The sequence below is a fragment of the Bos indicus x Bos taurus genome, chromosome 7, assembly GCF_003369695.1.
Source record: "Bos indicus x Bos taurus breed Angus x Brahman F1 hybrid chromosome 7, Bos_hybrid_MaternalHap_v2.0, whole genome shotgun sequence".
NCBI lineage: Eukaryota > Metazoa > Chordata > Mammalia > Artiodactyla > Bovidae > Bos > Bos indicus x Bos taurus.
Window position 1 is genome coordinate 97,634,991 of NC_040082.1, and position 17,082 is coordinate 97,652,072.

The window sequence follows — 17,082 nt, forward strand, 5'->3', positions numbered from 1 at the left end:
ACATTTGTTAAATTCGTTGAACCAATGCTGATACATTACAGTCCACATTTTAGGACAACGTTGACTTGTTTAGACAGTCTGTGGGCTTTGGCAACGTAAAATGAGCTTGTTTCTGTCATGTCCATGTCGTGTATTCTACTTTCATGCCCTGCAAGTCCCCTGTGCTCCCCCTATTCATTTATTCATTCCTCCCTCCCACCCCCAAATCCCTGCAGACGCAGATTTTCCATTGTCCCGTGGTTTTTTCCCTTTGCAGAACTGTGGTTGGAATAATACAGTATGTAGCCTTATCATGTTGGCTGCTTTCACTTAACAGTGATTTTAAGGTTCTCTCTGTCTTTTTGGTTTGATACCTTGTTTCCTTTTAACAGTGAATAACATTTCATTATATTGATGTTCCAGTGATTATTTTTCCATTCACCTGTTGGAGAATTTCTTGTTTACCTGTAAGTCTTGGCAATCATGAGTAAACCTTTTATAAACAATTCACACACAGGTAGTTTTATGAATGAAGATGTTCTGGGTGGGTTTTTGTTTTTGGCTGTACTGGGGCTTCCTTGCTGCACCAGCTTTTCTCTACTTGTGGAGAGCAGAGGCTACCTCTAGTTGCTGTGTGCAGGCTTCTTGTGGTGGTAGCAGCTCCTGTGGCGTAGCCTGGGCTCTAGGACACAGAGGCTGCGTGTGGTTCCCAGGTCCTAGAGCACAGGCTCAGTAGTTGTGGTGCATGGGACAGCTGCTCTGCGACATGTGGGATCCTCCCACACTGGGGATCAAACCTGTGTCTCCTGCATTGGCAGGCAGATTACCCCTGAGCCACCAGGGAAGCCCCTGTGACAGCAAGTTTTCAACTGATTTGGTAAACTACAAAGGAGCCTGGTTGCTGGATTATACGGTTAAGTATTGTAAGAAACTGCCCGTTTTCCCATGAAGGCGTACTGTTTTCCATTCCCACCAGCAGTGAGTGAGGGTTCCTGTCACTCCGCATCTTCTCCATCCTTTAATGCTTATTCTCAGTTGTTGTTTTTTTAATTTTAGGATTTTGTAACAAGTATCTAGAAATGATATTATTCTTCTTTTATTTGCAATCCTAATGACATAAGACATGAGCATCTTTTCTTATGCTTGCTTACCATCCATGTGGCTTGGTGAGGGGTGTGTTCTGATATTTTGTCCATTTTTAATTGTGTGGTCTGTCTTATTGTTGAGTTTTAAGAGTTGTTTAGATATTTTGGATGCTGGTCTTTTATCAGATAAGTGGTTTGTAGAGATTTTCTCCCAGTCTGTAGCTTGTTTTCAGTCTCTTAACCCTGTCTTTCATAGAGAAAGCTGTCATTTTAATGACATCAGTTTACTGATTTTTTTTTTTCCTTTCATCAATCCTGCTTTTGTTGTGTTGAATCAAAAAACTCATCACCAAACTCAAGGTCACCAAAAAAACCTCAAGGTCACCTAGATTTTCTCCTGTGGTTTTTTTTTCCCCCCAGTATTTTTTTTTTTTAATTGAAGTATGGAGTAACAGGCAAATTTGGCCTTGGAATACAGAGTGAAGCAGGGCAAAGCCTAATAGAGTTTTACCAAGAGAATGCACTGGTCATAGCAAACATCCTCTTCCAACAACACAAGAGAAGACTCTACACATGGACATCACCAGATGCTCAACACTGAAATCAGATTGATTATATTCTTTGCAGCCAAAGATGGAGAAGCTCTATACAGTCAGCAAAAACAAGACTGGGAGCTGACTGTGGCTCAGATCATGAACTCCTTATTGCCAAATTCAGACTGAAATTGAAGAAAGTAGGGAAAACCACTAGACCGTTCAGGTATGACCTAAATCAAATCCCTTATGATTATACAGTGGAAGTGAGAAATAGATTTAAGGGACTAGATCTGATAGATAGAGTGCATGATGAACTATGGATGGAGGTTCATGACATTGTACAGGAGACAGGGATCAAGACCATCCCCATGGAAAAGAAATGCAAAAAAGCAAAATGGATATCTGGGGAGGCCTTACAAGTAGCTGTGAAAAGAAGAGAAGCGAAAAGCAAAGGAGAAAAGGAAAGATATAAGCATCTGAATGCAGAGTTCCAAAGAATAGTAAGAAGAGATAAGAAAGCCTTGCTCAGCGATCATTGCAAAGAAATAGAGGAAAACAACAGAATGAAAAAGACTAGAGATATGTTCAAGAAAATTAGAGATACCAAGGGAACATTTCATCCAAAGATGGGCTCAATAAAGGACAGAAATGGTATGGACCTAACAGAAGCAGAAGATATTAGGAAGAGGTGGCAAGAATACACAGAAGAACTGTCCAAAAAAGATCTTCACAACCCAGATAATCATGATAGTGTGATTACTCACCTAGAGCCAGACATCCTGGAATGTGAAGTCCAGTGGGCCTTAGAAAGCATCACTATGAACAAAGCTAGTGGAGGTGATGGAATTCCAGTTGAGCTATTTCAAATCCTAAAAGATGATGCTGTGAAAGTGCTGCACTCAATATGCCAGCAAATTTGGAAAACTCAGCAGTGGCCACAGGACTGGAAAAGGTCAGTTTTCATTCCAATCCCAAAGAAAGGCAATGCCAAAGAATACTCAAACTACCGCACAATTGCACTCATCTCACATGCTAGTAAAGTAATGCTCAAAATTCTCCAAGCCAGGCTTCAGCAATACATGAACCGCGAACTTCCAGATGTGCAAGCTGGATTTAGAAAAGGCAGAGGAACCAGAGATCAAATTGCTAACATCCGCTGGATCATGGAAAAAGCAAGAGAGTTGCAGAAAAACATCTATTTCTGCTTTATTGACTATGCCAAAGCCTTTGACTGTGTGGATCACAATAAACTGTGGAAAATTCTGAAAGAGATGGGACTACCAGACCACCTGACCTGCCTCTTGAGAAACCTACATGGAGGTCAGGAAGCAACAATTAGAACTGGACATGGAACAACAGAATGGTTCCAAATAGGAAAAGGAGTACGTCAAGGCTGTATATTGTCACCCTGCTTATTTAACTTATATGCAGAGTACATCATGAGAAATGCTAGGGTGGAAGAAGCACAAGCTGGAATCAAGATTGCCAGGAGAAATATCAATAACCTCAGATATGCAGATGACACCACCCTTATGGCAGAAAGTGAAGAGGAACTAAAAAGCCTCTTGATGAAAGTGAAAGAGAAAGTGAGGAGAGTGAAAAAGTTGGCTTAAAGCTCAACATTCAGAAAACTAAGATCATGGCATCTGGTCCCACCACTTAATGGCAAATAGATGGGGAAACAATGGAAACAATGTCAGACTTTATTTTGGAGGGCTCCAAAATCACTGCAGATGGTGATTGCAGCCATGAAATTAAAAGATACTTCCTCCTTGGAAGGAAAGTTATGACCAACCTAGATAGCACATTCAAAAGCAGAGACATTACTTTGCCAACAAAGGTCCATCTAGGCAAGGTTATGGTTTTTCCAGTAGTCATGTATGGATGTGAGAGGTGGACTGTGAAGAAAGCTGAGCGCCAAAGAATTGATGCTTTTGAACTGTGGTGTTGGAGAAAACTCTTGAGAGTCCCTTGGACTGCAAGGAGATCCAGCCAGTCCATTCTGAAGGAGATCAGTCCCGGGTGTTCTTTGGAAGGAATGATGCTAAAGCTGAAACTCCAGTACTTTGGCCACCTCATGCGAAGAACTGACTCATTGGAAAAGACTCTGATGCTGGGAGGGATTGTGGGCAGGAGGAGAAGGGGATGACAGAGGATGAGATGGCTGGATAGCATCACCAACTCGATGGACATGAGTTTGAGTGAACTCTGGGAGTTGGTGATGGACAGGGAGGCCTGGCATGCTGCTATTCATGGGGTCGCAAAGAGTCGGATATGACTGAGCTACTGAAATGAACTGAACTGAATTGATAGCTGATTTATAATGTTGTAGTTACTACTGCATAACAAAATGATTCACTTACATATTTTTTAATCTCTTCCATTATGGTTTATCATAGGGATATTGAATATAGTTGCCTGTGCTTTATAGTAGGAGCTGCTTGTTTATCCATTCTGTATATAAAAGCTTACATTCGCTAACCTTAACCTTGTAGCTTATTTATTTTATACATCTGTACCTCTTAACTTCCTACCCTTATCTCCCCTCCCCACTTCCCATCCCCACTGGTAACTGCTGGTTTGTTCTATCTGTGAGGCTGTTTCTGTTTTGTTATTTTCATTTGTTTCCTTTAGATTTCACCTGTAAGTGAAATCATACAGTATCTGTTTTTCTTAGTCTGACTGACTTAGTACCCTCCATCTATCCATATTGTTGTAAATAGCAGAATTTCATTCTTTTTTATTGCCAAGAAGTATTCCAGTGTATATATGTACCACATCTTTATCCATCAATGTGTTGATGGATGACGTTTGGGTTGCCGCCATATCTTGGCTATTTTAAATAATGCTGCTATGAACACTGGGGAGTGTGTGTCTTTTTTAAAGTGCTTTCGTTTTCTTCAGACATATACCCAGGCATGGAATTGCTGGATCATATGGTAGTTCTTGGGCTTCCCTGGTGGCTCAGTGGTGAAGAATCCACCTGCCAATGCAGGAGATGCAGGTTCAATCCCTGGGTTGGGAAGATCCCCTGGAGAAGAAAATGGCAACCCATTCCAGTATTCTTGCCTGGGAAATGCCATGGCAGTGGAGCCTGGCAGGCTACAGTCCATGGGGTCGCAAAGAGTCGGACATGACTTAGTGACTAAACAACAACAGTTTTAAGTTTATTGAGAACCCTCAACACTGTTTTCCCTATTAGTTGGCACTAATTTACATTGCTGCCAAGAGTGTACAAGGGTTCCCTTTTCTCCACATCCTCACCAATGCTTGTTATTTTTGGCTTCTTAATGGTATCCATTCGGACAGGTATGATGGGATCGCTAATTGTCTTGATTTGCATTTCTCCAGTGATTAGTGATGTTGAGCATCTTTTCATATGCCAGTTTACCATCTGTGTGCCTTCTTTGGAAAAATATCTACTCGGGTATTTTGCTCATTTTTAAAAAGGTGGTTTTTTTTGGCTGCACCACACAGCAGATAGGATTTTAGTTCCCCAACTAGGGATTGAACCTGTGCCCCTGTGTTGGAAGTGCACAGTCTTAACCACTGGACCACATGGGAAGTCCCCCTTTTGCTAGTTTTTAATCAGGTTGTTTTTTTTCTGGGAGTTGTATGAGTTGTTTCTGTATTTTGGATATTAACCCCTTATCAGTCATTAACATTTGCAGATATCTTTCTAATTCAATACATTGTCTTTTCATTTTCTCAATGGTTTCTTTGTCAATGGTAAGTTTGATTAGGCCCCATTAGTTAACACTTGCTTTTGTTTCCTTGACCCCACCCCCTCACCCTCTGTTCCACATTTTTCCCTATGCATCTCTTCCAAATTTGGCTGTTCCTGAGTTGTATCCTTTATCATAAACCAACCATAGTAAGTCAAGTGTCCTCCTGAGTTCTCAGAATTATTCCAGTAAATTAGCAAACCTGAGGGAGTGTCAAGGGGATCTATGGATGTACAGGCAGCTGAGTAGAAATGTCAGTAGCCCAGGCACCTTGTTTGTGGCCAGCAGCTTAAATGGGGGCAGTCTTGTGGCAGTGAGTGTTCAATCTGTGAAGTCTAACGCTAACTCCAGGGAGCGTTAGAATTGACCTGAATGGGTGGCCACATATTTTGATGACATAGAGTTGGAGCAGTAATGTTAAGAGATGCCACACATATTTGATGTACGGAGCGGGGGAGACCTATCACTGTCACGGGCTCTTTTGTCCTCTACTCCGACATTTGGAGAGCAAGAATATCTTGGGCATATTTTTAAATGGCTGTTTTTTTGTCTCGCTGATTTTGGAGACAGCAGTGTCCCCATTACCTAAATTCTCTGATGGTTCTGGGTCTAAGAAGAGTTGTTGGTATTTAGTTAGTTGGTGATTATCTTGTGAGGATGCTAATGCTAGCTTCTAAACTCCATACATGACCGAACAGGAACTGGAAGTCTCTGACCTCAATTTTTTTTTAACTTTGTATTTTATATTGGAGTATAGCTGATTAACAAACACTCTTGTGATAGTTTCAGGTGAACAGCAAAGAGACTCAGCCATACACATATATGTATCTGTTCTCACCCAGACTCCCCTTCCCATCCAGGCTGCCACACACAGAACATCGAGCAGAGTTCCCTGTGCTATACAGTAGGTCCTTGTTGGTTTTCCATTTTAAATATAGCAGAGTGTACATGTCCATCCTCGTCTGCTGACAGCTTTGTACTTTTATTCCTCTTTATTCCACTTTGTGCCCCACATCTGTACAAAATGCTAAGAAAACCTAAGGGTTCCTGCCTTTGGTGCCGGCAAGCAAGTAAGGCCATAGTAGTTTCTTCCCAGGAGTATGCAAACTCTCACCCTAGCCTACCCTCTAATCTCAATTAAAAAAAAAAAAAATCCAGGCCAGGCACCTTATCTTACTCTCTGAAGGCGTTTCCCATGCTTGAGAAGCCCACCCTCCCCTCCCCAGACGCTTGGATTATGAAAATGAAAAGCGTCATACACTCTTGACATTGAGTGCATGTTGTCATCAGTCTGGACATCTGAGCCAAATCTTAGATGTAGTCCACATGCTTGTGCAGGAGACTGTAAGACTTACAGAAGAGGGAATGTGGCTTTTCTACTGTAACACTACTTAATCATTCTATTGAAAAATCCTTCACATCCTCCTATACCAGTTCATGTCACCTTTTATATATGTTTATTAAATACACAGATAATCTATTTTTGGCTGCGCTGGCTCTTCCTTGCTGCCTGCAGGCGTTCTCTAGTTATGAGAGGGGAACCACTCTTCACTGGCAGCGCACACACCTCTCACTGTAGTGGCTTCTCTTGTGGAGTGTGGGCTCTGGGGCCCGTCGGCTTCAGGAGCTGCAGTGTGTGGGCTCTAGAGCGTAGGCCCAGTAGTCGTGGCCCACAGGCTTAGTCGCTGTGCAGATGTGGGATCTCCCAGATCAGGGTCTGCGTCTCCTGCACTAGAGGGCAGACTCTTCACTGAGCCACAGGGAAGCCCCAGCCTTTATTTTTAAAAAATAAGTGCAGGGGTGAGGTTATGTAACCAATTCTTTCAAAATAGACCTCTGTCTTATTAGCAGTTTTTGCTGCCAGAATCTGAGTTAAAACTCAAGATTGCCCCATCACAGGGCAAACACAGTAAAATTATGTTCTTCTCCAAACTTCATTAATTCCTTTTTTTTAAATCATCACATATTTTCCAAAAAAGAATGTACAAAATGCTTTATTGGAGTGTGTAGCAATACTAAGAGTATACAAAGTAAACATCTTTGTAACCGTGAAGATTCATAAGTGGGCCTTCGGGCGGTTTTTAGAGTCTTTGATGTTCTGCTCCCCAGCTCATCTCCATGCTGCCCATAGAGGATCTCTGTTGATTCTTTAGTCATACCTTTACCATCTGCTCTTTTCACTATTCACTGTTGTTTTAGTTTTGTCTGCTTTAACCTTTCAATAAGTATTAAATTACATTCCAAATGTTTTTTGGTTGCTTTTAGCAGCAGACGTTTGATACACACCTAGTGTCTGAGACTGGGGGCCAGTCAAGGTTCATCCATTGCAGTGGTTATGGGGTTTGGGCTTTTTCCAGTTTACTTATTTATGTATTCTTTTTGGCCATGCTGAGTGGCTTGTGGGATCTTAGTTCCCAGGGCTCTTGGCAGTGAAAGTGTGGAGTCCTAACCACTAGACTACCAGGGAATTCCCCCTAGTTGAATTTTTAATCTCATTGAAAATATATTTTCTATATTCTTGTATCGGTCTCCGAGTACAAATACATGTAAATTCTCTGGACTCTGGAGGACAACTGATGGCGATCCAGTTCAGATTTACAGGAAATGGCAGTGGGGTGCATCAGTTGATGCTTCCTCTACTCATGCCTAATTTACATATTTGTCGTCTATGGTCATCAACACTTGGGATTATTTAGTTAACTAATTTTTGTCCTTAGAGTGAAATATAATCTGCTTGACATGTTGCCTCATTATTCCCTATTACTAAGCAAATGGACATTTTTTCATGTGTCGTCTCTCATCTTCTGTAAAACAGGTTTGGTTATTTTCCCATTATTTTAAAACTATGGTGTCCATCTTCACATACTAACCTTTTAACATCTGTATTGTCTTCTAATCTTTTGTCTTATAACTCCCTTAGTTTTAATATGTTTGCATTGGTCAGGTTCTTGCTTCAAGGCTGTTTTTTCTTTTTCTTAAATGAGAGAGTTCTCCCTATTTTTGGATCAAGGAAGCATTACCTGGGACTTGTAAAAGTGTCCCAGTTTAACTGTTCACATTTACATCTATAATGAATTGGCTATTGTCCATGCAGTACAAGGGGATGATACAGTGCATTTCCCAGTTAGATAACAGATTGTTTTAGATATATTTCTGTAGTGGGAACATCAAGAACATCTTTCATATTTTCATCTATCTCCTTTAATGTTATCCAACAAAAATAAAATTTTTCCATGAGGATTATTAAATACCTCATTCATTCTTTTTTAATACCTAATTAAATGTGTTCTTAAAGAAGCCAGATGCAAGCTTCTAGATATTCTTTCCTAGTGTAATCACATAGGAGGGGCTCAGTCCTACAAGCAGCAGGTTGTGACAATACATGTAAAATACTAGCTCATTAGAAACAATACCCAAGAGTGATTGGAGGGGGTGGTGTACAGATCATGTAAGTACTCTCTGCTGAGCATAACAAAATTCAGTCACTGAGAATGAAGAGAGTTTGTGATGTACTATAAACAATTGAGATACACCAAACCATTCTTACCAGTTAGGTTGGTGGAAAATGAAGTGAAAGTATTAGTCGCTCAGTTGTGTCTGACTCTTTGAGACCCCCATGGACTGTAGCCCGTCAGGCTCCTCTGTCCATGGAATTCTCCAGGCAAGAATACTGGAGTGGGTCATCTTTCCCTTCTCCAAGGGATCTTCCCGACTCTGGGATCAAACCCAGGTCTCCTGCATTGCAGGCAGATTCTTTACTGCCTGAGCCACCAAGGAAGCCCTAGATTGGTCGGGTCACTTATAAATCCCGGTTCCCAGATAACCAACCAAGGACAAACACTGTGAGCAGGCATTCCTAAGAATCAGCCCTCCCAGGCCTGCTAGTGTGACTCTCTTCTGCACACTTTGTAATAGGACACCATTAGGAGCAAGCACTCGGAGAAGGCAATGGCACCCCACTCCAGTACTCTTGCCTGGAAAATCCCATGGATGGAGGAGCCTGCAAGGCTGCATGCAGTCCATGGGGTTGCTGAGGGTTGGACACGACTGAGCGACTTCACTTTCACTTTTCACTTTCATGCATTGGAGAAAGAAATGGCAACCCACTCCAGTGTTCTTGCCTGGAGAATCCCAGGGACGGGGGATGGGCTGCCATCTATGGGGTCACACAGAGTGCGACATGACTGAAGCAACTTAGCAGCAGCAGCAGCAGGAACAAGCACTGTGGACCCACTATGGAAACAGTAATTAGAGTTGGCCAAAGCAGGAAGTGGTTACTTCCTCACAGGTTTAACTACAACATGAACATGTGAAAATTATTTCTGCATTTCTTCTGTGATCACTAAAAGTCTTACTGTTCTATAATGGTAGGGTCCAGGGCACCTTGAGAGAAATGCTACACAAATGAAAGAAGTGTTTCCATTTAAGACCATCAGTTCCTGTGAGAGAAACAAGAAATGGGGATTTCTGGTTCTGTGCCATAACTGAATGAAGAAATCCTACCATTGTAATGACTGTGAGGGAACCTTCGCTCTGTCCTGTCCATGTGGATATCAGTAGGTTAGTGATGACCTTTTACAGAGTCCAGTGTTTAGGGAAATTATGTGGCTGAGGGATTCCTCCGCCCAGAGGCTCAGCTGTTACTTTCCTGTGCCCCACAGAAGGTCATGGAAATGAGAGCAGTGGAGAGGCTGCCTCTTGAGTGAGTGGCTGGTTGAGAATCACTGCCTCCTATAACTGGAGAAGGGAAGCTTTATGTTCTTTTAGAGGAAAGAACTACTGAACCCTTGGTATTTTATAATGAAGGGCACATTCACGATCAGGCCATTGTGGTCTTCAGCAGACTCCCTTGCAAATTGCAGTTCTTACTCAGTTCCTCAAGGTCCAGGGTACACTGTTATGATTTTGCCAGAAAAGGCTCTTCTGGCATCTTATCTTTGCAGTGTATTCACATAGATGTGGTAAAGATGGTGTGAAGCTGCTCTGAGGCACATGAATATAGAGATTTTGTCTAAGTTGCCATGTCTTCGCTTATGCCTGAGCACTAACTTCAGAATAGCTTCCTAGTCCCATGAAATAGGACTGTGAAATAAAAAGGAATAACTGAATCTCTGTCAAGTAAGTAAAAGTTAATACTTTCCCACAAGATTATTTTCATTCATTATCTGATCACTACTATTTTTTTTTTTAATTTAGCTGTGCTGGGTCTTTGTTGTAGCACATGGGATCTTTAGTTGTGGCATGTGGGGTCTGGTTCCTTGACCAGTGACTGAACCCATCCCCTGCATCAGGAGTGTGAAGTCTTAGGCACTGGACCAACGGGGAAGTCCCCTGCATCTGACTGCTTCTGGTAGCCTGGATTCCTTCAGGACAGGATGGTCAGCTGGGCCTAACAATAAGCTGGATTTACATAGGACTCTTGGCCTCTCATGTTTGATGATGGGAGTAGAAGAAAAAACTTCCAGTTCTTCACTGTTTTTTTCCATTAAAACCCCATGCATATGTGACCCTGTGCTTAATGGAGTACTGTGTGATGTGGTGGGTATTAAAGGAGATGAGTTTTTCTCAGGCAGAACTGACAGTCTTAAAATGGAAATATTTCTTTCATTTGGAGTTCATATTGCTCCAGCATGCTCTGGACCCTACCATTAGAGAATAGGAAGACTTAAGTGATCATAGGAAAAATTAGAAATAATTTTCATGATGCTGTTAAGTTTGTGAGGAAGTGGTAGAGAGTAAGAATTTTGATTATCCCCGGGCGGTGGCGGCGGCGCGGGGGAAGGGGCGGGCGGGGGCCGGCCCTCTCCTCCCACCGCGCTCCCGCCGCACACGCTTCCAGCACGCTTCCAGCACCGAGCTGCCGGCGGCCAGGCGGCGGGGCCAGCCCCGCTCCCTTCTCGCCACCGGTGCCGTTCTCGGCCGGGCGAGCGTGCGCCGCGATGGCCCGGGCGGAGCGGGGCTGAGCCCGCCGCAAAAGATTTTAAAAAAAAAGAATTTTGATTATCAGGTCACAGAATAAGTAAGTTTCATAACAGCAGCACATGTAAACTTACGGATGGACTACAGTTCCCAGTACTGTCCATCTCACCCATCTTCCTGTACACATATTTGTGATGTTTTAGGACCCAGTGGCCTTTGAGGATGTGGCTGTGAACTTCACCCTGGAGGAGTGGGCTCTGCTGGGGCCTTCGCAGAAGAAACTCTACAGAGATGTGATGCGGGAAACTTTGAGTAACCTGGCCTTAATAAGTAAGGATGATGACATTCCTTCACTTAGAGAACAAGTGCTTCCTGCCCATCAATGTTGTTCTCAGATTTGGAATGGGGAAAGGGAATTCTTTGGTAAATAAATCATACTTTGAGGTCATCATAGACGTGTGAAGTAATAATTAATTTACTGATCTTTTGGGGTCTGCATTTTAGGGGATGAATGGGAGGACCATAACACTGAAGATCAGTACAAGAACCAGGAAAGAAATCTGAGGTGAGTTGTACTTAAAATGTGAAGCTGTGTCCCACGTGGGAATCTCATGTCATGAAAATTTAAAAACAAGTGGAAACAAAAGGGCACAGTTTCAAATTTATTTGTCAGAAAATTTTAACCAAAAATGTTTTCTTATGTCATGGATGTTGTTTCCCAAATAGTTTACTTTGAAACATATTCAGAGACTGCATATATAAATATCACTATGATAATAGCAATGGTTGAGCTTTCTTACAGAGCATTCAATATATTCACTTTTAAAAACTATATAGTGCATAAAACCCTACACTTTCCTTGTAATGGTAAAAATGTAATACTACTATTTATTATAAAATCATTAAAAAATCATTAACAGTGTGTTTCTAATTTCTTTTTTAACAGAAGTCATATATTACAGAGACTCTGTGAAAGTAAAGAAGGTAGTCAAGGTGGAGAAAACAGCGGCCTTATTCCAAATCTTAATCTGAACACGAAAAATTCTACTAAACCATGGGAATGCAGTGTGTGTGGAAAGGTCTTCATGAGTCGTTCATCCCTTAATAGGCACCTGAGATCTCACACTGCACCCAAACCATCCAAGTATCATCAGGAATATGGAAGGAAGCCTTATAAATGTAGAGTATGTGGGAAAGCCTTCAGTTATCTCCAGCCTTTCCAAAAACATGAAAGTAATCATGGTATAGAAAAATCCTATAAATGTAAGGAATGTGGGAAATCCTTTAGATACCGTCAATCTGTTCGAAAACATGAACGAACTCACACTGGAGAGAAACCCTATCAGTGTAAACAGTGTGGAAAAGCCTTTCGATACCATCAAACCTTTCAAACGCATGAAAGAACTCACACAGGAGAGAAACCTTATGAATGTAAGCAATGTGGTAAAGCCCTCAGCTGTCCCAGTTCCTTTCGAAGCCATGAAAGGACTCATACTGGAGAAAAACCCTATGAATGTAAAAAGTGTAGTAAAGCCTTCAGTTGTCCCAGTTCTCTTCGAAAACACGAGAGAACTCATACTGGAGAGAAACCTTATGATTGTAAGGAATGTGGAAAAGCTTTTATTTCTCTTGGAAGTTTTCAAAGACACATGATAACACATACTGGAGTTGGACCTTATAAATGTAAGGACTGTGGGAAAGCATTCAATTGTCCCAGTTCGTACAGAATACACGAAAGATCTCACACTGGAGAAAAACCCTATGAATGTAAACAATGTGGTAGAGCCTTCAGTTGTTCCAGTTCATTTCGAACACATGAAAGAACTCACACTGGAGAGAAACCTTATCAATGTAAGGAATGTGGAAAAGCCTTCCATTGGCTCACCACTTTTCAAGTCCACGTGAGAACTCACACTGGTGAGAAACCATATATATGTAAGCAGTGTGGTAAAGCCCTCAGTTGTCCCACTTCCTTTCGAAGACATGAGCGGACTCACACTGCAGAGAAACCCTATGAATGTAAGCAGTGTGGAAAAACTTTCAGTTCTCCTCTAGGTTTGCAAATACATGAAAGAACTCACACTGGGGAGAAACCCTATAAATGTGAGAAATGTGGGAAAGCATTTGTTTCTCTCACAAGCTTTCGAAGACACATGATGACGCACACTGGAGATGGACCTTATAAATGTACGGAATGTGGGAAAGCATTTAATTGTCCTAGTTCATTTCGAATACATGAAAGAACTCACACAGGAGAGAAACCCTATGATTGTAAAATATGTGGTAAAGCCTTCAGTTGTTCCAGTTATGTTCAAGTACATGAAAGAACTCACACTGGAGAGAAACCCTATGAATGTAAGGAATGTGGGAAGGCATTCATTTACCGCACAACCTTTCGAGGTCACTTGAGAGTGCACACTGGTGAGAAACCATATAAATGTAAAGACTGTGGGAAAGCCTTTAGTCGACCCAGTTCATACAGAAGTCATGAGAGAATTCACACTGGAGAGAAACTTCTTGAATGTAAGCACTGTGGGAAAGCCTTCAATTGGCCCACATCCTTACATAAACATGTCATGAGAATGCACACTAGATGAATTATAACTGATAAATACAGCAGAGTTTTCTAGCTTAACAAACACATTCAAAGTCATGTTAAAACTACTGGAGAGAAATGCTATAAAGTGTAAATAACATGGGAAAGCCTGATGTGGATTAATTAACATATAATAGTACTCCAGAAAATTCACATGAAATAAATGTTTTAAAAGTTAAAAATATATCCTCTTTATTAGTGGCTTATTCTGAAACTCAGCCGTTAGTTATGGATTCTACTTGTTAACTTTGCAAATGAAGACTGAGTTGAAACAATTCTGTAAGAACTCTTCAAGCAATAGTACTTAGCAAGTTTAGTGGGTAGTATTTTTCCTTAAACTAGCTCATAGAATTTTTGTCTTTCCATTTTGAAATTGGCACTGTGGGTGAACTGGAATATAATGTAATGTGCCAACATTATATAGTGTGCCAAAATAAATAATTTTTAAATTGTTCTGTAAGTAAAGGGGTCATGGAATAATGACACTGGTGGTTGTTGGGATTTTCCTATTGGCTTCCTGTGGCAGGTACTGGATATTTCTTACCCACTGTAAATATTCCTCTTTCATTAGAAAAAGTTTTGTCAAAAGAGCCTTTTTCCATTTTCCTTGCTAATAAGTAGTTGGCATAAAGTTGTAAGTATGCAAAGTTTATCACAGAGTATAATCTTATTTGACTTAGTTACACCTTTTCTCTCAACTCTGTCATTCCATCTGACTGTGATTTGGGTAATAGGCTTTACATTAAGAAAAGAGACCCATGTTGACATCACCTTCATACTTAAATGAAGCACCTTTACATTGTGAGTTTGGTTATTTTAGATTTAAATTTATAACTACACCTTTGCACTGTAGTGACATTTTTTCCCCCAAGAGCACATTAAAAATCCTCCTACAGTATTCTGATATCACCATTTAGGGTCTCTTTCAGCCATAATGCAGTTAGAATAACTATAAGATATCTCTGAAGTCAACTAGTAGCATTACCATTCCTCCATTCATATTCAGCACCTACTATGTGCCTGTGCTGTGAACAAACAGTGAACATAACTGATGTGGTTCCTCCTGTCACAGGGCTTCAAGTCTGTGAGATTAAAAAGTAGCTAGAAATGTCATGCTATTAACATTTAAACTTTTATTTATTTTTGTAATAACACTAACAGACCAGTAAGTCTTTATATTTATGAAAAGAAGAGAGACCTGTGACAGGACCATAAAATGTAGATTGGAGATGGTCTCTTGGAGTGTGTTCTGTCAACATGAGTAATACGCAGTGACCTACATTTTCTAGAACCTGTTCTTTTTAGGGTTCTATGTTAGAATTCACTAGCCTCCCTTGCATGACTTATATTTATGAAAAGAAGAGAGACCTGTGACAGGACCATAAAATGTAGATTGGAGATGGTCTCTTGGAGTGTGTTCTGTCAACATGAGTAATACGCAGTGACCTACATTTTCTAGAACCTGTTCTTTTTAGGGTTCTATGTTAGAATTCACTAGCCTCCCTTGCATGACATCTGGAAGGCAAAGTAAAAAGGCCTTAGTTTTTGAGCCACATAGTAGTTTCACATATACCTGGTTCCAGCCCGTTTTCCTGATTCTGGCTCAGCCAGTCCAAAGTATCCTGGTTACCCCCACCAAATGACTTCCACTTCCTCAGACCTGTTCCACAACAAAGACCCAGCACAGTTTGGATTCTCCTTTAAGTGCTCATGTGTCCACTGGACAACAAATTTAAGACTGTTGAGGCTGAAAAAGTTTGGTGACGCACTGACTCCCCTCCTCTATATTGTATTTGTATAAGGTCTAATTTGTGTAGTAAACACTTGGTTCTGTTGATCGTGCTAGTGACCAAGTGCTCCTGATTCCACAGCGATAGCTATGATGGTGCCATCAAAGGAACCGCATGATCTGCTGTGTGTTCCTCTGCTGCGCTGTTCAGTGTATCTGTGACCCAGTCCTTCCATGTGAGAATCGGCACCTTCCTCTTACCAGATAAATTGTGGCTATTTCCAATTACTCAGTTAGTTGAACATAATTCCTCAGTACATTTTCAGTTATGTTTAATTGTATGTGACTGAAAACGATGTTCGTTTTTTTAGGTCTAATGCTTCTGTAGATTTTTAAGAAGTGTTTCATTAATTCTTTCAAAAAACTTCTATAGTAACAAATTAGGATATATTGAAACATCCTATTGTAATTGTGGATTTTTATATCAACTTGGTGTTTTTTTCAGGTTAATCATTAAACATTTTGACTCAGTATTACCATGTATATTTTTCTTTAGGCAGATTTTATTTTTCCATAGTATAATTTTTGTCAAAATGGATTTCTCATTTATTCTTAATTAAAATTTTCAATCTTTTTTTGTTAGTGCCTTCTTGCCAAAAACTGCCAGGTTGGAGGGGATATATGTATACCTATAGCTGATTCATTTCACTGTACTGCAGCAGCTAACACAACACTGTAAAGCAACTATACTGCAATAAGAAAATAAAATTTAATTAAAAAAAAAAAAACTACCAGGTTCACACTTGTATTCAAACAGAAGGGCGGAACAAATCACAATAAGGATGGCCACAAACCATAAATGATAATAGGTTGTATCGGTAAAAGATTGTCCAAAAAGTCATCTTACAGGATTTGGACTTGTGTTAGATATTATCTCCTTTTCAAAATTTCAAATCAACTGAGGCTTTATGAGTTTCGATAAGTTGTCAAAAACACAAACCCAACAAGGGATAAAGACAGTTACTAGTCCAAGCAAGGCTTTCCTGCTCAGAAACCATGCTCTTGGTGCTCATTTTTCACCATCACTCTTCTACTAGGCACTATAGGCTCAAAACATACACAATTTAGCAGAGATAGGGTGCTGTGCACTCCAGACATACGGGCATGAAACATGCTGGTACTCATTTCTGGGGGGAAAGAGATGGTTAATAAACAGCACAGTCTGGGTTTATAAATGAAAATTAGGGCTGTGAAGAAAGTAAACAACTCAGACTTACATGGTGGTATAATGGATAAGAACCTGCCTGCCAATGAAGAGGATGTGGGTTCAGTCCCTGGTCTGGGAAGATCCCACACGTCTCAGAGTAACTAACCTGAAACCGGCACGTCTAGAGCCTGTGGCACCACGACGAATGGTAGTCACCACTCGGTGCAACTAGGGAAAGCCTGTGTGCAGCAACAAAGACCCAGCACAACCAAAAAAAATTTTTTTTTAACAATGCTATAGGATAAT

At 40.9% G+C, this 17,082-nt stretch overlaps 1 protein-coding gene across 4 annotated transcripts in view; it reads left to right on the forward strand.

The window, feature by feature from the left end:
- LOC113895978 (zinc finger protein 791-like) overlaps positions 1 to 14,492 on the forward strand; it is a 69,996-nt gene extending 55,504 nt beyond the window's left edge. For 3 of the 4 annotated variants that reach the window (XM_027547854.1, XM_027547855.1, XM_027547853.1), the window contains exons 2-4: positions 11,448 to 11,574; positions 11,749 to 11,809; positions 12,191 to 14,492. In XM_027547854.1, coding sequence (XP_027403655.1) covers positions 11,448 to 11,574; positions 11,749 to 11,809; positions 12,191 to 13,841 — 1,839 coding nt within the window. In that variant the 3' untranslated portion in view covers positions 13,842 to 14,492. The remainder of the gene's footprint in view (positions 1 to 11,447; positions 11,575 to 11,748; positions 11,810 to 12,190) is intronic. The other variant, XM_027547856.1, reaches the window with a different exon arrangement.
- The last annotated feature ends 2,590 nt before the right edge of the window (positions 14,493 to 17,082 follow it).